This window comes from Dermacentor albipictus, chromosome 1 (genome assembly GCF_038994185.2).
Source record: "Dermacentor albipictus isolate Rhodes 1998 colony chromosome 1, USDA_Dalb.pri_finalv2, whole genome shotgun sequence".
Taxonomy (NCBI): domain Eukaryota; kingdom Metazoa; phylum Arthropoda; class Arachnida; order Ixodida; family Ixodidae; genus Dermacentor; species Dermacentor albipictus.
In genome coordinates, this window is record NC_091821.1 from 492,356,335 (window position 1) to 492,383,421 (window position 27,087).

Here is a 27,087-nt window from a genome sequence, read left to right on the forward strand (position 1 = left end):
AAGGCGATAGCTTCGAAAGCTATGCACGGTTTCTTCGACGAGCAAATGGAGTTCTTAACGGGACTGTGTACAAGCCTCCACCTTTGACTCCAGCCCGGCGTCTGATTGTGACAGGCAGAATCCACTGGAATACGACGACGAAGTGGACTTTCTAGCCCGGTAACGTTTTTCCAAGCGAGCTGTTACAGCCATACTGGCAGAGTTGCAACTGCATTGTAACACTGACAAGAGAGGAGAGCCGCTGCCTGCTCTCTTGAAGGTCCTCATCGCACTACGTTTTTACGGAACGGTTGTCATGTAAACTGTTGTAGGTGACCTTGTGTTTGTATCCCAACCCTCTGTGTGCCGATGTATTTGGCTCAGGAGAACGGTTGTCATGTAAACTGTTGTAGGTGACCTTGTGTTTGTATCCCAACCCTCTGTGTGCCGATGTATTTGGCAGGTGACACAGCTTATATGCCTACGTCTCTATCCCAAGTACGTTCGGCTGCCAAACGCCAGTGCACCGAGGGTAGTCATGACCAGGTTCTATTCAATCGAAGGATTCCCTGACGTTACTGGGTGCATCGATTCTACTCATATACCGATTAAAAGTCCCAATTACGGCGCAGAAGTCTTCCGAAACCGGAAAGGGGTATTCTCGGTATGTACACACACACACGAAACAAAGCGCACGCAAAAAAAAAGAAAGCGACGCTTGACCAACCGAACTCAGATGCTGCCATAATTGCTAGACTGAGTTTTTTTTTTTCCTGCAATATGCATCATTTTTTAACTGTTTTTACGTTATTAACCAAACAAATGGAATTTATGCCCCGGTATAGATTAGTAATGCAATTTTAACAGTCCCGGCAATTTACCTTGGCAATTCATCACAAATATTTTGAATTTTTTGTAAGGAATCTTGAAACCAGAAGCCTCTAACGTTACACTCACTTCCTTTGGTCAGGCGCTCCGTCTGCAGGGAAGGCGAAAGGAAGCTTTCAGAATTCGCGGTGGCCTTCCGAGGCCGTCTAACGTTTAGGTAGCACGGAGGACTCCTTGCGGAAGGTAGGGAAACTGTCTAAGGTTAGGAGCATTTCAGAATCCGGCCCTTAATCCCAGAGCGGTCCCCCACAGAGTGGCCGCCGTGGTTCTCCATTGTCTTGTGTCTTGAAAGGCGCGTGGGACGGTGCCGCCAAACACATTCCCACAGGAACTCCCCCACTCCCGACAGACCAGGTCGGTGATGGCGAGTTCACTAACAAAGCCTGGTTCGCCGACCTCGTCCCGGCATTCCGGCGACGAAGAGTTGCTGACTCGGCGCATTGTCCTCCTCACACAGTCAGTCGCCGCAGCAGACATCGTGACGCCAAGAGGCTAGAGGCTGTGGAATGACGCCTTGTCGTCCTTTCAAAGCAAGTCTCCACAGTAGACCTAGTGGCACCGTTCGGCTGGAGACCGCGCGGTCGGTTCCTAAAAAACCCCAACCCCGCTGCTGCAGCTGGCTTGGAAAATTTTGCATGTCGGCACCTCTGCAGGCCGTTCCTAACAGGGTCCATCCTGAAGGTAGTGCAATGCCGGGCCGATCCGCGGTGGAGGTGAAGCTGGCGTTGAGCGCTCCCCATAGGTGGGTCCATACCAAAGGTAGTGCAATGCCGGGACGACACACGGTGGAGGTGAAGCAGGCGTTAAAGGGTCCCTGAAACGGTTCGGACAAATTTTGTAGGCGCATGGGGTACAGCTTAAGTAGAACATTCGCACCACAATTTAAGTGAAGCGTTACGTATTAATGGAGTTACAAGAGATTAGAAGTTACCCTCCTCCCTAGCCATGCCTTTCCTCCTCAACTCGCTCGCCGAGCGAGCGGCGCTAAGCTCCGCCTTCACTGGTCCTGCGTCACGATGCGACGTCACATCGTCCACTTCCGGTTGTTGGAGCACGCCTCCTCCCGCGCGAGACCTCTCCGCTGGCCGCTTGGCCGTCGACCGAGAGCCATCGAAGCAGCGTGCGTTGCGAGCATTCTGTCGTAGCGCCGAAGGCGGCCGGTATTCCGGTAACCACAGGCAAGCTGGTCATTTCGGCAAATGACTGGAGGCATAAACTCAAGCTGATGAATGAACTTCAGAGTAGACGTACGTGAGCAGCCTGATCGGTCTGCACTGTCCACACTTGTTGGCGCAGCGCTTAACCAGTCAAACGAAGCGCTAATATTGCTCTAACCAAGTGTAAAACATTTTAAACATTTATAAGAACGACGTGTTGATGATTACACTCCTGCGAAAAATACACACCAGCAGCAAAGAAGAATGCACTTCGTTGCTGCTACTGTGTATGGTTGAGCTCTGTGCCACCAGGTGGCTGCACCGTGCAGACCATTCACATTTACCTTTCTGCTCATCTCATGGCTCATCCCGGCGCAGTCAAGCGGCCAGACCCTGTCCCCTTGCGCTTGTGTTTGCCCTAATACCGGACTTGCGAAACACTATTGCGTTAGTAATCTTCCGCTGTAAAGTGACGGCCACAAACGCGCAAATCCTGGCGCCTATCGGATAGCCGCAGTCCGATGCGCAGCAGCCAGTTCGCTCGTATGCTGCCTTGCAGAGAGACACGATTTCGCAACTTCACATCTTTCCAGTCGCTACGTCTGCATCCCACAACGCAACAAGGGTGATTCATCGTGCTCACGAAAAGACTGATCGACACTGACGGCGGAGCTCTCGTCAAAGACTGCGCACATTGTAACACAAGCAGACGACACTTGCTGTGTGCCGGAAGTGCTCAAGTGTACTAAAAAACTATTCTTGTGTATTCTCTTTAAGTTATTTTCTTTTTACAAAAACAAAGTAACTAACATTCCAACTATTACGAGCATCATTTGTTCACCATAAAGTTGGAAAAATTATCGACCGCGCGCCCTGCTCAGCCAATCAGATAGCTCGCCCATGTGACGTCATATGGGTTATTTGCATCATATGGGTAGGGGCGGCTTAAAATTCCGCCGAGCAGTGCGCTGCGATCGACAGAGACGTGCATTTTTAAAACCTTATAATAAATTACACGCTTTATGCAGAGCACTTAGATGTGTCAATTAATGATCAGAAGGACCTACTCTAACGACTCAGTACGTTTGTAGAAAATCGCCAAAATCGTTTCAGGGTCCCTTTAAGCACTCCCCATACGTGGGCCCATCCCGAAGATTCTGAAGGGCGCTTTATAGGTTCCCGAGTCCACAGGGGTATGTGCCATTGATCTTGGACCCTTTTTGCGCTATCACCAGGATCGGCCCACGCGATGATTTTTTCTGTTAACGGACGTCGAAAAAAAATACGAAAGTTAGTCAAACATTGCTTTCGCTGTAAAAGGCAGAAAAATGTTGACCGCCGAGTAGATTGATTTGTCCGTGCTTTAGGAATGTGTATGAGGAGTGGTGGCGTGGGCGGATAGGAGGTGGGGGGGGGGGTTATGCCGCCTAATTTCGGGGGAGGGCTGGGCCCCCCCCGGCTCCCCCCCCCTTCCGGGTTATACCACGGTACACGCCTGGCGTGTACCGTGGTGTTATGCCATAAACCTACTCCAATATGTTTCCATTTAATTTCTGCAACTAGTCCTGCACGGCTGATGAAAAACTCTTCGGGTCACCCCCACTTCGACTGCCTGTCAGGTGACGCCACAAGTATCGCAAAACTCCGCATATGACAATGACGTGTGCAAGCTGATTATGCGTGATTAAGCCAAACAAATTAAAGTAATTCCTCCTCACTGTGCACTTTTGCCCTGTTAGCCGTCGCCCACTGGTCATAATTTATTTGGCAGCACCCACTTTGTCTGAATGTTACGAAATGCCAAGAAACCGCAAGAACTCCCCACATCAAAGTGACTTGTACGCACTAAAGATGCCGAAATGTGCCGAACAATGAAGAATTTTTTCTTTCGGAGCAACCGGAAACTGCCCCATTCCTAAAAAAATCAGAGGACGGTTGCCCGCCGATTGCTCTGGCATTGGTTACTCATAGATGCCGGGAAGAATAAATATCTTCGCTTCTAATAAAAGTGTTTGAGAGAAAATATAAATTTTCGAACAATTTCCGGACATATATGACATCGTTCTGCCAAATGCGTTCGAAAGGAGGAACGTACAACAATTCCAATCAGTGGATTCTACTATCGAATATGAATCAAATCACAGAGCCAGTGACCCATGCCCAGGTACTCAAGTCGGGCTCTTGGTTCGACAGAAAGAGCGTTCCGAAATTCGCCTCTGACCTCGTACCTATGCTCCGCAGCAACCACAGGCGAGCGGCGCTCAACTACCTGGGCTTCTTCCTGCTGATCTACCTGATGCCACTCTACCCGGAAGAACTGGCCGAGGACCAGACCCTGATCGGCGCCAAGGTGCACTCGCCCAAGGACATGTCGCGCAGGCCGCAGATCTGCATGCGTCGCACCGAGTTCACCTGCCCGTACGGCATCCCGTCCCTGCTGGCGCACGTGTTGGCCAACTCCACCAGCCTGAACGCCGTCAGGCAGAACGTGAGCCCACGCTTTTTTTTTTAGTTCGATCTTTTCAGTATCGCTGAATGTCTTCGTAAAGAGCTGACGCTGGCTAATAACCTGATTCGCCTTGTGAGGAAAACAAATATTAGGCTCACGTAAACGTAAAGCTGGTGCGAGATACACAAAGCAGCCGACGAAAGTTCATGCGATCAGTTGAGATATTCACGATTCTTTCACTGCAGTAATAATAGCATGGTCGCAACAGGTTCAGTCATTTGTAAAGAAACAAAAAGTGAAATAAGACGTTAAAATGCGTATCCGAAGTCTCTCCAAGCGTGTACCTGCTATCCTCTCGCGTAAAAGGCTGTAGAGAGCTGCCTCCGAACCGGAGGCAGCTCTCGCATGCGTTGGCGGTGCAGTCGCTGCAGAGGCGTGGTGCTTGAACACAACGCCAAGGCAAGACAGGAAAGATAGGCGCATCTATCCGCGTCCGCTGTCAGCTATTTGCTTCGTATGCAAACACCATGAATAGCTTGGTGCCTGGCGACCCGGACATAGCCGAGTGACTTGAACGAAGCTAAAGGCATAACACAGGCCATTGTACGAAAGACTGATACACCGTGCTGTTAGCTTCTCTTTATGAGTTTCTGCATATCCCCCTTCAGGAATGAAGCGTTGTGTTCTCAGTAAACGCACTATCTCTGCTTCATAACTGAGCAGTTCTACAACGCTAATTTCATTCCACTCAAATGCACAGAACGGCCCATTATTTGCGAATAGTTATCGTTCGTTATTCATGCCGCTTCACTCAGCTTGTTCATTCACACGTACAAAAAGTCCACACCAAGCACGCGACATCTAACAAGCCTTACTGCGCGTAATTATTCTGTATATTTCTGTAAAACCTTTGCAAATATGGGAAACCAGGTCATGTGTTAACCTTATATTTGCCAAGGGTTCTTGCTCAGAAACGCTGACATAGCAAATTACGCCTTCGACTTAAAGAATTGGTGGCTGTGTGCGCCAAAACTAAAGCGGGGTTATGGTTTTCCGATTTTTTGATGAGCACTTATGCCAAATCACTGATATCTTACCCTTCAGTGGCAATAAATTGATCTTTTACGCTCAAGCAAGCAAAACAACTCACGCATTCGTAAAAATTCAGCAGATGTGGGGTGCTTGGCGTGCGATATCTTCCAATCACTTGACAATTCAGAGCGCGTACAGTTTTCTCCTTTCACGTTTTGCCATTATTTGGGCCGTGGGAGACTTCCTAGATACTCTATGTAACATTGGTAACCTCCAGTCACCGTATAATAGCGCGAAAGAGAAGACTAGTAACCTATGACATCAGGCTATGTCATCTGGTTTGCATGTCCCTGCCCCTTTTTTACCCCCCCCCCTTTCTTGTATCCAAGAAAATATACCTACATTCTTTCGTCCTGTCGGTCAGCCGTTGATGTTCGAAAATATACTTTTTTGATGTCTTAGAGTCTAAGTGTACATGATGTCCTTACAAATCTCGGTCTATGCTTACGGTGCACTCGAAGCGACTGTTTATTTGCGCCTCTAAATACATAAAAGTTTAATTCAAAAGTGTCAATGCCATTGAATAAGAAGCACTCTTGAATATGGTCTATTTCCAAGGTCCGAAATGTATTTATGCAGCTATTTATTATGAAATACCTAAGGCATTTAGCAGATAGGCGATCACCCTGATTATAAAGCGAAATAGGGGCGAGGGTAAAGGAAGCGCATGAAATAAACACGCGACATAAACAAGAATGTTGGCAGCGTTCGTGTCATCCGCTCTCTTTTCTACATCGTGCTTTGTGTGGCCTGTCCTCATTTAAAGGAATATTGGTTAACAGCTAGCCCACTTGTCGGCCTTACTGGTCACCATGAGAGATGTGAGTACAGCGTCTTCGCTTTGTTCGATGCACGTACATGTTTTACCTGAAGAACTCATTTATGCAGCTCACGTGGTGGATCAACGACCTCAAGGATGTTATGAAACGCTTCGCGGGCAGTATATACTGGCTGGATGAAGAGCAAACGAAGCTGGTCAGAGAAAAGGTACATCGTTTCAACTCTTTCTCGCCGACGCTCTACGCGCGCTGCTTGGTTGCGAAGTATAGCGACAGGAAATTTTAGATATTTCCATGGTAAATTCTCAGCACGAAAATCACAAGGTAAAGCATAGTAACACTTCTCCCGTGCGGATAGGTGACCTCAAACAAAAGTTTATACCTTTACGTGAGAGTACAATGAATTCCTACGAACTTACGAAATTTTTGGTGGTTATGAAAGATATTGAGTCTAAATGTCGAGCACATCCGTATGCCTCCATACGCAGGCATTGCATGCTCTCTCAAGGCGCACGCCTGAAGTGATGCCGACCAGATGAGAACACACCAACACTGATTTATCTCCATAGGTACATTAATAGTACATTAATTTAACACATGCTTACCTCACATGGCTGATTATCGAATTAGCAGTTTGCAGTACTGATGGCGCAATTCCACGTAAAATGTAATTTGGCGGCCTTGTCATCTCTAGATGTTTTACAGGCATCCTTCAAATATGTTTTCCTGCGCAGTGTTTTGTTAGATTCTCAAATTTTTATTACGTCGCGATTCACTTTAGTTTCGAAAGAAAGAATCACCTCATATTTGTCAATAAGCTTTCACGCGTTCCTGTGTGTACGACAAATTATTCTGCGATTAATTAAAACGTCGTTGCACTAAGAGATCACATGTGTACACAATCTATAGACGGAAACATTTAAAAGCATCCTCTTAAATCTTGAAGTTGAAGTAAAGGATCCGCCTAAAACTCACTTACTGCAAGTTACTTTTGCATAATCTCATCCTACATTTCAGATCACCAACATGCGCATTACATTTATATTTCCCGACATGTTCTTGAAGGCCAAGCCAAATATCAAGGACCTCAAGTGCGGCGTAAGTAAAAGTTGAGGCAGCCTGGTTATTTTTCTAAAATCGCTTTCTTGCTGCAATTTACCTTAATCGTGCCGAGCGTAGACCGATCTGGACAATATCAGTGTGCCTTCTAAGCTCAGAAAACTTCTCGCAAATCTTGCGACGGACACCATACAAGCAAGAAACAAATACTACACACCTGCTGCTATCTGCTTAGGAATTGTTGCTATGACAAACATGTTGAGCGAAGAAATAACAGCAACATCTACGTGTGATTCAACAACGCGCTCTGTTTGCGATCTTCTCGCACCAGGGCTGACCGTGAAAGTCATTGCAACGTCTTTCAGCGCAGCTCTTAGGCGCCCGTTCCTGCGATGAGCGTCGGTGTCCCTCGTAACCACCGTGCGTGTGAATAAGGCTGACACCGGGCTCCGTTGCGTACGTCGGGCACTGCTGCACTGAGCAGTAGTCTACCATGCTGCACGCCTCCAAAGGCAGCCACTACCTGTTATAGTACTTTCAAATGTTGTCAAGCAGACACCCAAGGCGGTAACGCCTAACAATTTAATCAGAACCGCAGCGCAGCTGGGACTTTAAACTTTCGTTTTCAGCTCGCTTCGGCGCCTCCGAAGCAGCCGACGTGGTCGCTGTGTCCACGTTATCCCTCATGCCACGTCACGCCGACGGTGGCGCAAGCTCTTCCAGTGGTGGAGCTCGAGGCCTGTAGCCTGGGATGAAAGGCTGTGATAGCGGAGAGAGCACGAGGAGGAAAGCGGTGGAGAAGGGTGCAGAAGAACCGTGAGGCGCAAATTGGTGGAGGAGGGTATGGCGAAACCGTGATAGATAGACAGAATAAGCTTTAATGTCCAACGGAGAAGGTGATCTACCCAACCCCCGACACGCAGGTCAGGGGGCGAGTGCCGCCGCCTGTCAGGATTGGGGGCTCAATCCCATCGTCCGTGGTCCTTTGCCAAGATTGGAGTACGGCATGAATTCGGAGGTAGCTGGCCCATGCCGTCGTCCAACTTATTTACGCTGAGATCGTTGATGAAGTGAAGAACTGCTTCTCAATGAGAACGAGGAAAAGGGTTTATTTACAGAAATTAAATCAGTCTAACATGACTGCTTGAGAAAAAGAGTAACAGTCCAACATGACTGCATGAGAGAAGTGTGTCCAGCATTCGCACAACCACAGTTTTTATACACTCGATCCGCCGGTCCTACGACGCGGCGACTCTTCGTTTTCACATCACCAACTCGCAGCTGCTCTGAAGATCAGTTTACGTACACAAAGGCAACCACGCTCTGTACACAGAGGCAACCACGCTCTGTACACAGAGGCAACCGCACGGGGTGCCGTTCCGGGAAACTATAGTTGCCGATCGAGCGTCGCTCATTGTTCCGTGCCACTCCGAACCGTGAGAAGCACAAAAATACGCCGTCCCCACGGCAGCTTCTCCAGGCGTGTCAAATCAGCTCCGCGTTGGGGAACTCTGGAATCATTGTCCACGCACCGAACTCGTCCCGTCACAATGTCGAAGGGGCTGGAGGAAGGAAGCGGGTTCCAGCGCAAAGGCCGCTTCTTTGAACGCCTCCCAGCTGCAGCGACGGAGAGGGAGAGGTGCGCGTCTTGCACCCCTTGTCGTAATCGGGTGGCAAGGTGGCAATCTTGTTGCGCAACTCGCCATTCTTGACAGCGCCTCCATGGCCCGAAAAGTCTCGACTGTCTAGCGCTGACAACCGCTAGGCAGGAAGAGAACGGCTGCTGGTCAGGGGGGGATTGATGTCTTGGCTCGCAGCGACCACTTGTGCATTGATGTCACCGCCCCAAAACATCCAACAAGGACAGGCAACTGCAAAATGAACCCCACAACACGGCTCTGCGCCGAGATGACGTGCATTGGCTCTCACTTTAGACTCGCTAGGCTTCAAAAAAAACAACAACAACATAAGTGCAGAAACAAAAAAAAATGCTGCATTTCACTATGCCAATTTCTGAAGCAAATTCCTGCTGACAAATTCAGCAATCATGGAGGGAATCCTGCTAAATGAGAGGGGATCTTCTCCGCTTAATAAATTTAACACTAGTAACCCTAAAATTTAGGCGGGACCCCCAAACGCAGAATTCAAATTAGCCTGCTCAAACCATCCGCATTGCTATGCAACTTTCCCTTCTTATATCTAACGGAGAAGTTGTACTCTTGGAGAGTGAGGCTCCATCGGAGCAAGCGGCCGTTTTTGTGTGACATTTGATTGAGCCACGTCAGAGGACAGTGGTCGGTCTCGAAGATGAACTTCGCTCCGTACAAGTAACACGACAACTTCTGGGCGGCCCAAACCAAACAAGCGCATTCCTTCTCTGAAGCGCTGTAGGCTTCCTCTCTTACATTTAGTTTACGGCTGGCGTAGAGGATAGGATGCTCCTCGTTATCGTCGCCGACCTGACTAAGTACCACGCCCATACCTCTGTCGCTTGCGTCGCATTGAACTATGAATTCCTTTGTGTAGTCTGGCGCGCGAAGCACAGGGCGAGAAACCAATAGCCTTTTCAAACTTTGGAAAGCGTTCTCTTTGTCCTTATCCCAGTGTACGTTACTCGGTGCTCCCTTTCGGAGGGCGTCTGTTAATGGACTTGCCAATTGCGAGTAATTCGGAATGTACCGTTGATAGTACCCCACAAGTCCCAAAAATGAACGAAGGTCCGTTTTCGGGCGCGGCTGAGAAAATTCTCCAATCGTAGCTATTTTCAGCTCAGCCGGCTGTCTCATGTCCTGACCGACAACATGGCCCAGATAAGTAACCTGTGAACAACCGAACCTACACTTTTCTGCTTTCATCGTTAAGTCGACTTTAAACGTACGAAGCCTCGCATTCTTGTCGTAATAGAATTTGGCGTTCCTTTGAGCTATTCCCATGTTCTTTCCGACTAGTTCTCGGGTTGCGCTTAGCCGTTCCAGTAAATTTAGCACGTATTCAACCACGGTTGGACTCTCCCCTCTTTCCTCCCACATCTCTCTTAACATTCTCAGTGGAGAACGGAGTGTCCTCCCATACACTAGTTCTGCTGGTGAGAACCCTGTCGCTTCATGTGGAACCGTTCGCAAAGCAAACAAAGTTGCCGGCAGACAGTTCTCCCAGTCCTCCTTGTGCTCGTAACAGAGCGCACGCAAAACTCGCTTAAGCACCGAATGCCACCTCTCTACACTGTTTGACTGAGGGTGATAGACAGAACTGTGTATTAACTTTACCCCGCACTTTTGCAAGAATGTGGAAGTCAGTGCACTCGTGAATACTGACCCTTGATCTGCCTGAATTTCGGCTGGAAACCCAACTCGTGCAAACACTGTCAAAAGCGCGTCTACTACTTCAGTGGAGCTGAGCTCTTTCAAAGGGATTGCTTCTGGAAACTTGGTAGCCGGACATAGCATGGTAAACAAGTACCTGTAGCCTGATTTTGTTTTTGGAAGAGGCCCTACCGTGTCTATTACAAGCCGTCTGAAAGGCTCTGTTATTAAGGGCACTACCTTCAGTGGAGCTTTCCAAGTCTCTCCTGGTTTACCAGAACGCTGGCAGGCGTCGCATGATCTTACAAAGTTTTCTATATCTTTGAAACAGCCAGGCCAGTAGTATTCCATAAGCAATCTTTCCTTTGATTTGTTTATGCCTAGGTGGCCGGACCACCCATTTCCATGACAAAGACTCAAAAGGTCCTCCCTATACTTAGTAGGTATGACTAACTGATCTAAAATCCTACCCTTTCGATCTCTGTAATGCCGATACAACAATCCTCCTTTCTCATGTATCGTTACGTTGCGCCTAGCAATGCCTTCTTTAGCTGTGTCACGTAATTTAGCTAAGCTCTCATCATTCTTTTGCTCAGCTGCCAGTGACTCTCTATCCACGCGTAAGAGTTGATCAAAGTTCTTTGAGGCCGGTGATAATAACGACCCTGTCTCGCTTGTGAGCGCGTCTGCATGCTCTTCCTGCAGGCTAGAACTCTGACACTCTAGTGCTACGCTCTCATTGAGCTGGTCAACTGGCAGGCTCTCCTCACCTGTTCTTTTGTCCCTCGGGCCTAGCTCGGATTCGGGTATTGAAGCTATCCCCTTTTCTGCTTCAGCTGGAGGAGCTTGAGCATTTTCAGCCGAAAGCGCCGCGATCTTACGAGCTTGGCCTCTGGTCAATGCCTGTACTATGCCCTCTCCCAGTTTGAGCCCTCTGTCACGCAGTAACTGATTCGAACGATTCGAAAAGATGTAGGGATACTGCAGTGACAAAAATTTGGAAACTGCAGCCTCAGTCTCTAGCTCCCCGAATGGTCCACTGATCTTGACTTTGGCCATGGGCAGACACACGCTGTGTTCTTCTACAACCTGCTTTATCCATGCTACTTCTCCGGTGAAGTGATCTACCATCACGTAAGACGGATGGACAATGTCTAGTGTGGCGGCACTGTCTCTTAGCACTCGGCATGGTTTTCCATTAACTTGCAGGTCGTGGAGATATGGACTTAAAAGTTCCATATTCTCATCTTTTTCCTCCACGTAGGAAAAAACTACGCTAGACTTCTCGCAGTTTACAGCTATATGTCCCAGTTTGTGGCATTTGTAACAGCGAATTGGTCTAAAAGATCCGAACTTTCTTTTCTGTTCTTGTGCGGTTTCTCCGTTAAGTTTCTCCTCGCTCTTTTCTGCGGGCTTTTCCGCCATGTCTACAGGCTTCGATCGTCTAGTTTGCGCACCCTTTTTGAACGGAAATGGTTTCCGCGGTCCATTTCGACCGTCCCAGTTTCCCTCCTCGGCGTTCAACTTTCTACGGGTTGCGTACTCTTCGGCTAATTCAGCCGCCCTTTCCACAGTGTTTACATTACCTCTGTCTTGCACCCACAGTTTCACAGCTTGGGGGATGGTTTTGTAAAACTGCTCTAGACACATGCATTCAATGATCATGTCTCTGCTGTCGTACGCTTCCGCGCTTTTAAGCCACTCGACTAGGTTGGCCTTTAAGCTATATGCAAACTCCGGATAGCCCTCGCTATGTTTCTTGCATGTGCTCCTAAACCTTTGCCGAAAAGCTTCGGCTGAAAGGCGGTATTTCTTCAGGAGACTAGCCTTAACTTTCGCATAATCATATGCATCCTGCACACTTAGTCTGGCGATTACTTCCGCAGCCTCACACGGCAACATAGACAGCAACCGCTGTGGCCATGTACTCGGGCTGAAGCTCATCCTCTCGCAAGTCCTTTCAAAATTGCTTAGGAACAAGCCTATGTCGGTCCCGACCTCAAATGGCTTTAATAGCCTGTCCATGCGGTACGATTCTGCCTCACTTGATCGACCCAGAGCGCCTTCACTTCCTTGAGGCAACTCCAAACGTTTGCTTTCAAGTTCAAGTTGCATTTTCCTTAACTGAAACTCGCGATCTTTATCGCGTTCCTCTCTCTCTCGGTTTTCTCTGTCCCGTTCTTCTCTTTCTTTTTCCAGTTTCTCTCTCTTTTTGAGAAGTTCCAATCCCATTTCAATATCTTGCTCACTGGCCTGATTGGAAATTAGCTCCAATAATTCCGATTTGAGCATTTCCTTGCGTACATCTAGGCCCAGTTCCTCACCAACAATCAACAACTCGTCTCTCAGCAGTGTCCTTAACTCCATGACTGCTGCTTTACTGCCTTGATTCTGCTCTCTAAATCTAGCTAGGAAAACACAACCTAGCTAACACACAACAATCTAGCTTCCCTACTGTTCTAAACAGAACAACCACAAAATGAAGCCTAGAGAGTCAAAGCAAAAACCAAGCACTCACCGCAGATACAGCACCATGTCGCAAAGTCCATCTCACCGCTGTCAGCCAGTTGTCAGGATTGGGGGCTCAATCCCATCGTCCGTGGTCCTTTGCCAAGATTGGAGTACGGCATGAATTCGGAGGTAGCTGGCCCATGCCGTCGTCCAACTTATTTACGCTGAGATCGTTGATGAAGTGAAGAACTGCTTCTCAATGAGAACGAGGAAAAGGGTTTATTTACAGAAATTAAATCAGTCTAACATGACTGCTTGAGAAAAAGAGTAACAGTCCAACATGACTGCATGAGAGAAGTGTGTCCAGCATTCGCACAACCACAGTTTTTATACACTCGATCCGCCGGTCCTACGACGCGGCGACTCTTCGTTTTCACATCACCAACTCGCAGCTGCTCTGAAGATCAGTTTACGTACACAAAGGCAACCACGCTCTGTACACAGAGGCAACCACGCTCTGTACACAGAGGCAACCGCACGGGGTGCCGTTCCGGGAAACTATAGTTGCCGATCGAGCGTCGCTCATTGTTCCGTGCCACTCCGAACCGTGAGAAGCACAAAAATACGCCGTCCCCACGGCAGCTTCTCCAGGCGTGTCAAATCAGCTCCGCGTTGGGGAACTCTGGAATCATTGTCCACGCACCGAACTCGTCCCGTCACAATGTCCAAGGGGCTGGAGGAAGGAAGCGGGTTCCAGCGCAAAGGCCGCTTCTTTGAACGCCTCCCAGCTGCAGCGACGGAGAGGGAGAGGTGCGCGTCTTGCACCCCTTGTCGTAATCGGGTGGCAAGGTGGCAATCTTGTTGCGCAACTCGCCATTCTTGACACGCCTCAGATGCAGGCTGGGACGTCTTGGGTCCCAGCAGCCTCTTCAGCCAGTTGGACGAGCCGGAGCTGGAGCTGAGAGTCCGAGCTCCGCAGCAGGGTTTCCCAGGTGTCTCTACTACCTATTTTGTGCGTTCCCCCGGGAGAGTGCGGACAGTCCCATATTATGTGGTCGAGGGTCCCTGTCGCCCCACAAAGATTACATCTATCGCTCCTGGCATCGGGGAACATGTGGTTCGCCATAACCGGGTGCAGATACGTATAAGTTTGTAGTCGTCTCCACGAGACTGTTTGTCTCTTTAATGTTGGGTCTGGCGGGGATACCAGTCTACGAGCCAATATATAATGCTGTGTGATCTCCCCATATTTTAGCATGCGCTTTCCGCTCCCTCGGTCATCGAGGGGCCCCGTAGCGGCTCGGCGGTAGAGATCTCGAGCCAGCTCGTAGGCCGCCTCGTTGACGGGGACGGCTTCGTGCGCCGGAGTCCAAACTATTTGAATTTTTCCATTTAACTTTCTCTGGCCTAGGATTCTGGCCGCTAAGGGCGAGATCCTTCCCTTGATAAAACTTTGTATGGCAGTTTTGCTGTCACTGATCACAAATTTCGCGTCCGTTCCAGCGCAAGCTAATGCGATCGCAATTTCCTCGGCAACTTCTATGTTGCGCCCGCGCAGAGTGACAGCGGTCACGGGAATACCCCGGCCTCTGACGGCCGTTGCCACCGTAAAACTGCCGCTACCTCCCGCCGCGTCTACATAGGCCACCTCATGTTCCGAGATATTACCGAATCTAATTTTTAATGCTTCGGCTCGTTTATGCCCCCGTCTCCTGACAGAGGCCCCACCCAAAAGGTGGAAGTAGATAGGGAAGTGAGAAAAAATCTGATTATCCCCCCTGCCAAAAAACATGCACCCGGAACATAGCGAAACCGTGAGAATAAAAGTGGTGGGCTCTGCTTGCGACGACGGCTACGAGATGGCACGAGAGTAGCGCGCGGAGTAAGGGCGCGGAGGCCAGTCTGCGGTGGCTGCAGTAAATCGCGCCCCCGCGTCTCTCACGCACTACCTTTCACGATCTCCCGATTGGCGATGCAGTCACGCCACACTTCGCTTCGCTTGCAACGTGCCGCACCGCACGAGGAAAGTTGGCCGCGCCAGCCAATATATCGCGAAATAAAAACACGTATAGAGCTGCGCTCAAATTTCTTATTACGGAATATCGTGATCTTCGCTATATTTTATGAAAGCCCAGTATTCCATGAACAGCATTTCTACTTAAAAAGGCACAGTACGGCCATTGTATAACTTTATTCCATTCCAGGCGCTAAGTTAGGATGTTGCTTCATGTTAAGTTTGTATTTTGCTTTATTGCATCTTTGAAGAACTTGAAGATCCACTGCTAGGCAGAGTCAACTCTGCCTAGCGGCGCCACTCTGTCTGACTCATCTTCGATTACTCGTATAGGCGCTAATGTACGATTGCTATACTTCGAACGCAGACACATCTGTGGTGTGTGCGAAATTTATTTCTCCCCACCGGCTATATGGCATGGTGGTTATGCTCATCACTATGACTGTGAACAGGCCGCTACCTGCAAGATGACTACTTGGCAATACTGATGCATTCCAGGTGTTCGAACTCCTTGACACCAATAATTTGGAAAATCATTTTGGCCACATATTTCTCGCACCATAATTAAATATTTTCGCCCCTGCACCTCAGCCAAATACAGTTCTACCATCGCATCGTAACCACGACAACACTGAGCCACCGTGGTCGCGCAAAAAGTGCACACACTGCGAAAACCCAATACCTTCGACTAAAAGCACACCACTATGCAGAATCGCTACTCATTAGGCCGCTTGACAAAGTCCTCGTTCCTCAGAGGAAAAGGAGCAGTAAGACTGGTATATATTTGCAAAGTCCAGGAAATATAGGTGGTGCACGAGATAAGCCTGATGGCTGTCGGAAAAAACACCGCGAGAACTCCAAATGGGTCGTAAAGTGGTGTGACAAATGCCCAACACAATATTGCTTGGCATACGCGAAGCCGCGTTGGTAATCTGACATTATTTGCCTCATCAAAATGGAAGTGCGTAACTTGACGCCCGTAATTAAAGCTGAAAACAAAACTATGCGATCTGCAGCTGGCTAAGGATCTGTCCGCATGGCGTCATTGTGAAAAGACATCTGTAGGCACGGGATCTAGGAAGACAAGATTGCGCCTCCGAATGCTCCCTGGGCTCGAGCTAGGGGGCTGCCAAGGAAAAAATACAGATAATCTTGACATCAGCAAACCGGGTCTCGTGGTCGCCTACATTCGAATGACCACTAAAATAAAGATATCGGAAAGAGATCACCTCACGCCTTTCCACAAATAGTCACCTCGGGCACTTCTCGACACGTAACGTCTCAAAGCAAGCAACCCATAAGCGATGAGCCCCGAATGCCGCACAGCAACGCGCCACGTCCTCGTCCCTCTCTGCAGAAAATAGCCCTTCTTCCTTTTCACAATCACACTTTCTCTCGAGACTCGCAGCATACATTCACGAAATTTCTCGTCGGTGTCGACCTGATCATGCTTCGATGCCTACCCACTCCAGCAGGACATGCAAACCGACTCCGACAATGCGGCCACGCCGAACGCTACGATACCAGACCCCGTCGACGGTGCGCTTAAGTTCTCATAGTCCCAGCCGTCATGCGGGACGCTCCGGTTCCTCAGCGTTAAGTCCCTTTCCCGCTGACGCCGCGTGATGTCGCGGACAGCAAATTAGAGCCGCGTTATCAGTGCAATTGCAACTTCTGTTATTGCTATTGCCAGAGATATTATGCGCTCTCCGCCTGCTGGCGACCGGCACATATGCCGCGCAACCAAGACTTAACAGCGTCGGTTGCAGCAAGTGCTCAACTCGGGTAAAAGACGGCGAACGCAAACCAATGGATCTTCTGCGTCGCGTGATGCAGGTAATCGAATTTCGCAACGCTTGACTAAACACATCGGTTCTCCGCGAGCTCTTCCTGCAGCAACTGCGGCAGCGAGCGCTTGGACCGTCTCCTCGACGTTAACGAGCTGTGCACCCGCAAAGTCGACCAGCTGGCCAGCGAGCTGAGATGTGATGGACATCGCAGCCCGCCACGACCCCTATCACACAGTTCGAATCGAAGCAGATCCCCGAGTGTGCCTCGCAAGGTGCGCTAGCACCACGATCGTTGCGGTGATGGCGCTCGCTAGTGTCACCGCCATTGTACCTTTCCGTGGAATGCGTAGGCTATGCACTGAATGCAGGCCAGCGCTACAGGCCGAACGTCGATCCGCCTGTTCTACGTCACTGACCAGATCACCCAGGTTCGATACCACGTCGACAAAGGCGCTGAGGCATGCGTAATCCCGCCTACGCTAGAAGAGGTCCGACTCTGCCACACCACGCCGGCTCTTACTGCTGTCAATGGTTACATCATCGGACCAATGTTCAGAAGCCTTCAACGTTTGACTTTGGCTTGCGACGGACATTCCACTGGATTTCCCTAATCGTCATGGGAAGCATTGGTTCCGATTTTCTATGGCACTTTAAAGGTTTTGTAGACCTCCGACAAAGCTGTCACCTGGACTTCGATATATCGAGAGGAGTGTAACGGTTTAAGGTGAAACGTCATTTATCACCCTTACGTCTTGCACAAGCTCATGCCGAAGTCTCCCCACTATGGTCCACGTCTCTACGAGAATTCGCTGACCTCTTCTGGGCCCCTTCTTTTAAAGACTGAGTATGTCACAACGTCACGCATCACATTGCACTACTGGGAGCGCCCGTTTAAGAACGTCTTCTTCGTCTCCGTGACAAAACTTCAAACATTGCTTGATCTCCGATATGTTCGCCCCTCATTTGATCCCTTGTCGTTGCCCCATCCACATCGTCCCCAAACCCACTGGTGGCTGGATACCATGCTGTGATTACCACGCACTTGACAAGGTGACGATACCGGAGCGCTATCTGGTACCACACACAATATATCACTTCTTTTATGCAAGGCTGCGTCATTTTCAACAAATTTACTTGGTGAAAGCATACCACGAAACACCTGTACAAACTTCTCACGTGCTGAAGACCACTATCTAACACCTTTTGGTATGCTTCAATACCCACGCATGCCCTTCGGTCTGCAAAACGCCCCTCAAACATTTCAACGGTTCATCGACCAAATGATGCGTGATTTGCTGCGTGCTGCTCTTTCGCATACATCAACGATATGCTTATTTTGAGCAAATCAGCAGACGCCCACGAAGTTCACCTTTCTCAAGCTTTTGAGCGGCTCCGAATATACAGAGTTGTGGCGGATGGACCGAAAGCGAATTCAGGGTTGGTGCATTTGACTCCCTGGGTCATCGTGTGGGTTTTCGTGGAATCTCCCCTGCCTGGGCTCGTATGGAAGCCATCAGCTAGTTTCCACGTCCCTCGACTACGAGGAAACTGTGGGAATTTTTCGCCCTCGCCAACTACTTCGAACGGTTCATTCCAAACTGCGCCACCCTCTTGCACTCGCTTCATTCCCTTCTGTCCGGTCCAAGTCGAACGCAGCTATCTCCTGGACATCGCTGAGGCAGCCTTCAGCTCCATCAAGCTGGCTCTCGCCAACGCAATCCTCCTAGCTTATCCAAACGCGGAGCCCTTACGTCACACACGGTTGACGCCTCGGATGTTGCTGTGGGTGCAGTACTGCAGCAGTTGGTGGACGAAGTTCGGAATCCGGTCTTTACATTCACGGAAGCTAGGACCACCTGAGCGCCGTTACAGCACTTTCGGTCGCCAACTGCTGGCGAATTACACGGTAGTGAAACATTTCCGCCAATTACTCGAAAGTTGCAAATTTCGCATCCTTACCGACCTCGAGCAGCTCACGTACGCTTCGATTGCTTCCAACTCTTCCAACACGACCCGTGAGATCCACCAACTCGCCTAGATTTTCGAATTTACAAGTAATATTCAGCGCGTTGGTGACACGGATAAACCCATTGATAACACGCTGTCATGGATACAAACCAATACGGCTATAAACGCGCGTCCACTTGTGGATTTCGCAACCATGGCTACAGCACAACAGAGGACAGTGATTTGCAGGCTGTTCGACATTAGAACAGCTCTTGCATTCGAAGACGTGCTACTTCCCGGCTGCGTGGTTCGCTTCATTTTGCGGCACCACTACCGATTGGCTTTGCGACTACGTTCCAGCATCATTTCGTCGGAGTGCCTTTGATGCTTTACATTCTTTGTTGCACCGTGGCAGCCTTGTGACTGAGCACCTCATCACGACATGAAACCTTTGGCCATGCACGAAAGTTGATGTCCGCCGCAGGAAGCATGCATGTCTCAAGTGCCAGCAAACCAAAGGTCAGCGATACACTTTTACTCTCTCTGATGCCTTCAGGCCTCATGATTGGCGCTTCAGACCCGTGCACCTTGACCTAGTTTGCCTATGCTCACATATCGACACGTATGCTCACATGTATCGACTGTTTCACGCGATAGCCTGAAGCACTATCACTCAGCGGCATCACTGCAGAGTCATTCCCCCGCGCACTCATCAAATTGTGGATTATCCTCTACGGAAGTCGAACGACGATTACCACCGATCGTTGTCAGCTTGACTGTCGCTTGTCGTACTTTATTCCGGCTGCTTAGTGCATGTGACGACAACGGTATACTACTCGATGTCTAAAGGCATGGTGTTGCGATTCCACTGCCAGCTCAAAACCTAGTCAATGGCTTTCCAACCATCGATACCCGTACCTTGCACGAGTGCCTACCTACCATTTTGCTCGATCTTCGTAGTGCGATAAGGACAGGCGCTTCCTGGTGTGCAGCGTTGGGCACGACCCTTAATGGCCAATTCTTTGATACTTCACCAGGTTCTGCATTCATGCCTGTCATGGGACTGCGCCAGTCGCCTCAGGATTGTCATGAACGCTGCTCTATGTTTTCAAATCCGTCCGCATTCACGACACTCCTTCATCACTCATGCTCTCGGTGACTGCACGCACCTCTTAGTGCGGCCTGATGTGGTCGGACCCGACCACTGCTACGGCAGGGTCGGACCACTGCTATGGCCACCTCATGATGGAGCCTGTAAGGTCATCAAGCGTTGTGCTAAGCATTTCGTCCTCATCCTCAACGGACGGAGAGACAGTGTCTATCTGGACAGGCCCGATTTCCTCCAGACTCACAGCGTCGTCGCAGATGGAAACCTACCAGCGACCTACCAACGCGTCAGTTTCACCACCTCGCAGCGGCCGCCTACCTAGCGCTATTAGGAATCGCACCTTGACCTTGTGACTTCCTCACTAGAGGGGGTTCATATGACAAGTGAGCACCGGTAGACTTGTGCCCCGGCACGCCTTGTGCCTCTGCATGACCTGTGCCTCAGCCTATAGGTGAGACACAATGAGAAAATCCTTGGCATCTTAACATCAGCGCAGCAAGTCTTGTGTTCGTTTACGTTCGAGCGACAAGCAAAATAAAGGTGTGGGGAAAAGATCAACTAACCCCCCTTCGCACTATACTTCAGCCGAATTCACCACTTTCTTTTCGTACACCGAGGGATCAATTAAGGGATATTACAAAGGTGCGGGCAGGTGAAGGGCAGAATGAACGTTGGGAATGCTACAGGGGTGAGTCCAAACAAGTGAATAGATCACGGGAAAATGAAGGCTCGAAGTAATCAGCAGTGGTAGAACACGAAATGTCGATGTTCTTTCTTTTACCACTGCTCGTAATTTCTACGATGAGGCAGTTTAGGGGTATATCGGATCGCTCATCAGCGCAAGTTTTTTCTCTCGACAAGTCATTCTAGTCTCGGGTGGTACGGAGGGCAGAAAAGCTGCCACACCGCAGCGGGGCGGGTTTTTGATAAAGTAACGGTGTTGAGATGGCTGCGTGATGTAGAAGATGCGCTACAAGTATTGCATGTGCGAAAAACTAGGAGACATCCCTTTTGAGGCAGTACAACATGGGATGGTGATAGCCCAGACGAGGCGATGTCGCCCACGTAGGTGCGTTTACACGAGCACTTGACAACGCGAGTATGCCACTTGCGGTGTGTTGACATATATACGTATAAGGATGTGTATACAGACAGCTCACTCAGTAACGTTCATTCTTGAACATATTGAAGGGGCAGCGCAAGACGGCGAAGACAAAAGGCAGGAAACACACAGGACAGCGCTGAACTCACAACTAACTTTATTATAAGGCGTACAAAAACTTGCGTGCTACAACCCATACCCACATGCTCTGCCATCGATGGCGTCATTATCAGTGCGCAAGCAAAAACGCAAAACCCTGTAATCTAATGCTACACTATGAGGCTGTTTATAAATTCAAATTCACTATCATACAAATTTAATGATGGCATGCTTACACAAAGCGATCATTTCGTCCTGCTATAGTGTGCCGTAATAATCTCTCGTAGTCTGATTGCTATGCGCGGAAAGTATTGTGGTGTCTTCATAGATGGTAGTACACCTATGCTCAGAGCAATGCCGCGTGACATGTGAGTAGGCATTACCCGTTAGCGAGCCCTATATGCTCTGACATTTAATGCTGTTGTACAACATAAGTTTTATGGGCGCCTTTTAATAAAATTAGTTGCCTGTTCAGCGCTGCCCTGTGTGTTTCCTACCTTTTGCCATGAAGGCCTTTTGTCTTCATCGTCCTGCGCTGCCCCTTCAAGATGTTCAACCAGTACCAACTCGCCCAAATGTCGATTCTTCAACGTTCCTTCTGACAAGTGTTCTATGTTTATTATTCATCGCACGAGAAACCTGACACTACACACAAAGAAATCGGTCTTTCAGTGTTGTGCACAGCACTGCAATACCTTGAACGCATGGCTGTGCTCGTTTCCTGTTTACTAGCTGTCACTCCTTAAATTCGGTTTCTTTGAGTGCCAAACCTTAATCCTTCGCAAAACTCGCTCCAAGTGGAATGTCTAACTGCCTTGCAACACGGACGGGGAGCTGCTGTACATGCTCCTGCACTATACCACTATACCAGGTGCTACCGCAGTGGTAAATTTGAAATTAAACAGGTGTCTGGCTTGCAACATCTGGCTTTCAAGAGAAAAATCGAGAACATGAACTTAGCCAATGTCACCGAGATTTTTTTTCTCAGTGCGCTTTTGTGGTGAATGGCCGAGCGACTGAAGATCTATTAGTAATTTGCATAATTGCTGCGTCAATTGCGAGAGCATATTATAACTTGGAGGGCATCTTGAAATGTGGCAGAAAAGATGCGCCTCATCTGTTAAATTTGCATGTACGCATCGCAAGATCGCCATATTCATGTATGTTCTTATTTAAACGGATAATCTTGCTTGTAATATTCATACTTTCCAAGAATTGGTGGTGATGTTTTTCCACGTTCATAATCCTGACGTGAAACCCGTGACTATTGTATGTGCAGTCGCTTCTCAGACGAGTTCCTTCAATACAGATTCGTACGTGTAACCGAAAGTAACACTCTTAAGTTCTTGCTCTCTTGATTGTGCCTGCTGCAATCTACCGTGGCTTATAAGTGGCCGCAGTCAGCGGATCACCCCTGTAGCTGAACAAGTCATAGTTGAGCAAATCATGGTCAATTGCAAAGTTCGCGGTAACTTTCAGTCCCACGCGTCATCACCAGTCCGACCGTTTCCTGCATAATGCTCCCGCATAACGTTGCATATTGTCCTGTGTATCTTTCCGCAATGTAACTCTCGCGGGAAAGGCACAAGGGAGAAGCCCTGAATCGAACTCATATAGGCATTCAAATTCTTCGCGTAGAAATAACTGAACAACCAAGTATGTATACAGGGCAGCTTCGGGTGCGTAATTTTCTAGGTATAAGTATGAACTGACGAGCTGAGCTGTTTGAGTTCGCTATGCTTGATTTTCTTTTCTCTCTTTCAGTATAAACCGGACCTTTACAAGCAAGATCCGATAACACATTTCATTAAGGCGATGTTCACCGGAGCTAATGCGTCCAAGAGCGAACTCAAAACCAAGCAGCCACGTCCTATGTAAGTTTAGTGCTTCTCAAGTCGCCATAGTTTGCGGTCGTAGCACAGAGTTCCGGTAGCGAGTGTAGTTTTTCTTCTTACTAGCGAGTTTTAGATTAGCGGACGCAAATGCATGGCGTTCCTCTTGCGTACCCAAGCCACTTGGGTCCTAACAAAACCATCTGAGAAGTTTGGTCCCTGGCAAAGAAAGATGCTTTCGACCCCTAATATAAAGCTTTCTATTATATGCTCTCTATTCAGTACACTCTAAAGACAGATTGCATCATTTGGGGCCTTTGTCCGGCAACAATAACACTGATCTATCTTGCGAGATTTTCCTTTCTGTACCAATGCGCACGTGGTACTCCCAGGTCACCATGGAGGAAGGCAAACGGAGGGAGCATACGCGATTGAAGCCAAACCTGGTGGCCCAACGCGTGATACCACGCCAAAGTGCGCGCTTGGTTTTAGTGCTCCCACTCTGCAAGCAGAGCCACGGCAGGGCAGGTGAACAAGCGCACCGAATAAAACCTACTGGCGTAGCTACTGGGAACCAGACGTCTCAGCAAATCTCTATTTTTGCTCCGTGATCTCGACGCAAACGGTCACGTGTGGTTTCACGGAGCGTTCACCTGCCAAGGATGGCTGCACGACATAATGCTCCCTGCTTTATTTTGCCTCCCTCCGCGCTGGTCATGAACGGGAGGTCACGAATTAGGGAACGCCGTCGTTTTTAGCAAAGGAAACGCAAACACGCAAAATACGATTGTTGTTGTAGACAAAACTGAGCAACATGCTTTGATAGCGCTAAGAAATCGCCTAGAATGTACAGGCTCGTCCACTCTTAGGGTGAACACGGCTCACCGTGGCCGCGCTCCGCGGGGCGCCAGTGCGTCCGGCGCGGCGGCGCATCGAAGCGAAGCGGCGCAAGCGCACACGGACACAGGGGAGGTGCCTCGCGTCGTCTGCTACAGCGCTGGAGCGCACCGCATCTGGCTTTGCTGTAAACTACGCTAGACCCAAGTGACTGAGTAACCGAGGCGGCATTGCGGGAAGGCGTACTTCACTAACTGGAGCATTTTCCAGCTGGTCCCGTCTACAGCTTGTGAACAGCCTGCTTAATCAATATACATAAACAGAAACAAGCATCTCACCACATAAATCACTTAGCATGTTTTTTTATAAGTGATGAGGGTAAAAATACAGTAATTTTTTTTCGCGTTCTTAATTAGGCTGGGGCCTAGAGGCGACGCTTGATAGTCGTGTCAGGGACGTCAGCCAGCCTGAGGCTGTTCTTAATTTCTCGAACGGTGGAGGTCGGGTTTGCAGCAGCCGCCGCAACAATGGTCACTCTTTGCCGGGCTTTACGGGGAGCATCTGCAATTCTTCCATCCTTCTTGTAAGTCTGGACGATTCTATTTACAGTTTTCAGTGGCCTTTTTGTCATCTCTGACATAACGCGTTCAGAATAGTTTTGTACTCACAGATCTACAATGCGTCGTCTTTCTTTTTCCAGTACCCGCGACATGGCTAGTTTCCAAAGCGCACCGGGGAATTGAAATTATCCTGCAGTTTTACAGCGTTTTTATCGCCGAAGTGCCATGGCAACCAGCAACCGAACAAAATGCAATTCATCATGCAAGTCGACGGAAATGCGTTTAATGGAAACATCTCTGGTGTCTTTCGATTTGGCGGGTCATCCTAGAATCTGTAACTCCTGAGTGGCCAGTCACCCAGTTGAGTAGTCGTTGGCTGCAACGCATCATCATATTAAGCTAAGATGGGGTAGCATGACCTACACACTAAACATTTTTACACCCTTATGGGTGTTAATAGGGGTGCTTTCGGCATTTACACCCATGCTCACACCCTTCTAGCACCCTTTTCGGCCAAAGCACCCTATCACAAGGGTGGATACCACACATAAGGTGTGACTTTGCTCAAAGAAGGGTGTTAAATCGACGCCTGAAGGGTGTTGAACGTATTGATGCATAAATCTGAGTAACTTGTACACGTCCACGCATTGAGCAATGTGTGTATGTATTGCATTTTTAATGCGAAAGCGTTTCATGGCCTTTCAGGTAGGAAAGGTGGCGTTCTCCGCAACAACAATCCATACGGGACCCTGCTCATGCCAATCTTGTCATTTCCCTTGAAAGCATTCAGAAAGCATGCAGAACCGCGCCGCCCGTTTTATTCTCTCAAATTATTCACTTCATTCTAGCGTCACGTCCATGAAAAGAACACTAGGTGAACCTGACCTTTGGTTACGTCGCAAATACTTTCGTCTTTGTCTTTTTCATAGAATATGCTAATTTAACCCTTCTCGTAAAGAAAATCTTTTTACCACACGAAGTTCTCGTCTCGCATCGACCATCAACACAAAATTGATGTGCCATTCTTCCTTTTTGCCAAGAACAGCCATTGAATGCAACCGCCTTCCCGCCTCCACAGTCTCAATTTGTGACACCACTAATTCAAGGTCGCCGTTCAAATTATCTTATGGTTTGATTTTCTATTTTTGCGCTGCATTGCAATTATTGCATATTTTCACCACTTCTTTCTGTTGTGCCTACTAGGCCTTGAATGTATATAATAAATAAATAAAATGTGAAGTCATCACCGTCTTGTATGACGTCAGTAGTGATACAGAAGGTAGTAAATACAACAACGTTAAGTATGAGCAATTATGGGTAAATAATGTGAAATAATGTGAATAAGGGTGGAATAAATTGCATTAAGGTTCGTACAAACTATAGCACGGTGGATTACGGGAGATTAAGGTAGAATTGTGAAGAACACGTGACAATGTATGAACTAACGTTTCATGGTCACGTGACAATCGCAAGTGTAGATGCGTGAAGCGATTAAGTTTTCCCATTCCTAAGTGACTGTCGATATTTCTTCAAGGATTCTGATGTTACTGGCATGACGGCCACTCCAAAAATGTATCATCCAGAAAAAGAACGCCCTTACAACAATTCCATTCACTATTTTTCGTGCTCACAGGAATATTAACAAGCAATTAAACACTTCTAGAAAAACTGCAGTAGCAGAGCGAAAACACGAGAGCAACTTGCGCAATTCTGCACTAATATTTCGGTGCCCTTAATAGCCCAACAAAAAGTGGTGAAATGGAAGAAGCTGTTTGGATACATTGCTGAACAAACAGGGACGTGCTGTTGGACGAGCCTCTGCTGTACAGTGGCATCAACGTACAATTTGCATGGTGAATCCATAAAGAAGACTTATAGAGGCGAGATCACGTTGGAAGTTCTCAAACCCGAATTTCCACGTACCTTGCCTAATTCATTCAGAGGTTCACTAAACTACTGATCTGCTTTCTAAGTGCTTTCTAAGTCCTCAAATACAGCTAGTAAGGCAGAGCCTATATATTAAGGGCTGGTGTCGTCAAAGCTGTAATTTCTTATCCAGAGCATATGCACTTGCAAACGCAGTCTTCAGTCTCCTCATGAAAGTTTACGCGTCGCTGTCGCACGACCAAGATGTGAGCGTCTTTATCGAGCCATGATATCGCTGAAACTACGCTGTGACCTCGCAAAGTTGCTTCGTTCGGACGCAGCGAATAATCTAATCGCACCAGCAGAAGAGCGCCGATCGTCTCGCTCACGGTCCCGATTTGTGTACTGTACCCTCAGTGATGCAGCACAGACTGCGCCCCCCACCCCAAAATAATATGCCCGGCACGAAACGTAGTAGCAACTACCCGCCTCACCGCTCCAGTTAGAGACCACAACGAAGCAGCAGCAAACATGCGGCCATGCGAGCAAGCAAACCTGTCAGAATAAACGTTCAATTTGCGCGGCCGCCCCGTGCCCAATGAAAAGCGACCGGAAGTGACGGCCGACGCTGTACCATCACTTCGGCGCGCGGCAGGACGGGAAGGCGGAAGCTGCGCCATCATGCTCTTTTTCGCGTGCGTTCGCGTCGCGCGCTGTGCGAAGTAGTTTTAAACGTGTGATTAGTTTTGCGCGCGGGGTAGAAAAAGATGTGGCCC

At 48.7% G+C, this 27,087-nt stretch overlaps 1 protein-coding gene across 1 annotated transcript in view; it reads left to right on the plus strand.

The window, feature by feature from the left end:
- The window catches only part of LOC139054877 (uncharacterized), a 178,081-nt gene that overhangs the window by 53,955 nt on the left and 97,039 nt on the right, over nt 1-27,087 (plus strand). Inside the window, exons 9-12 of the mRNA XM_070532559.1 lie at nt 4,266-4,512; nt 6,454-6,552; nt 7,362-7,442; nt 22,981-23,090. Coding sequence (XP_070388660.1) covers nt 4,266-4,512; nt 6,454-6,552; nt 7,362-7,442; nt 22,981-23,090 — 537 coding nt within the window. The remainder of the gene's footprint in view (nt 1-4,265; nt 4,513-6,453; nt 6,553-7,361; nt 7,443-22,980; nt 23,091-27,087) is intronic.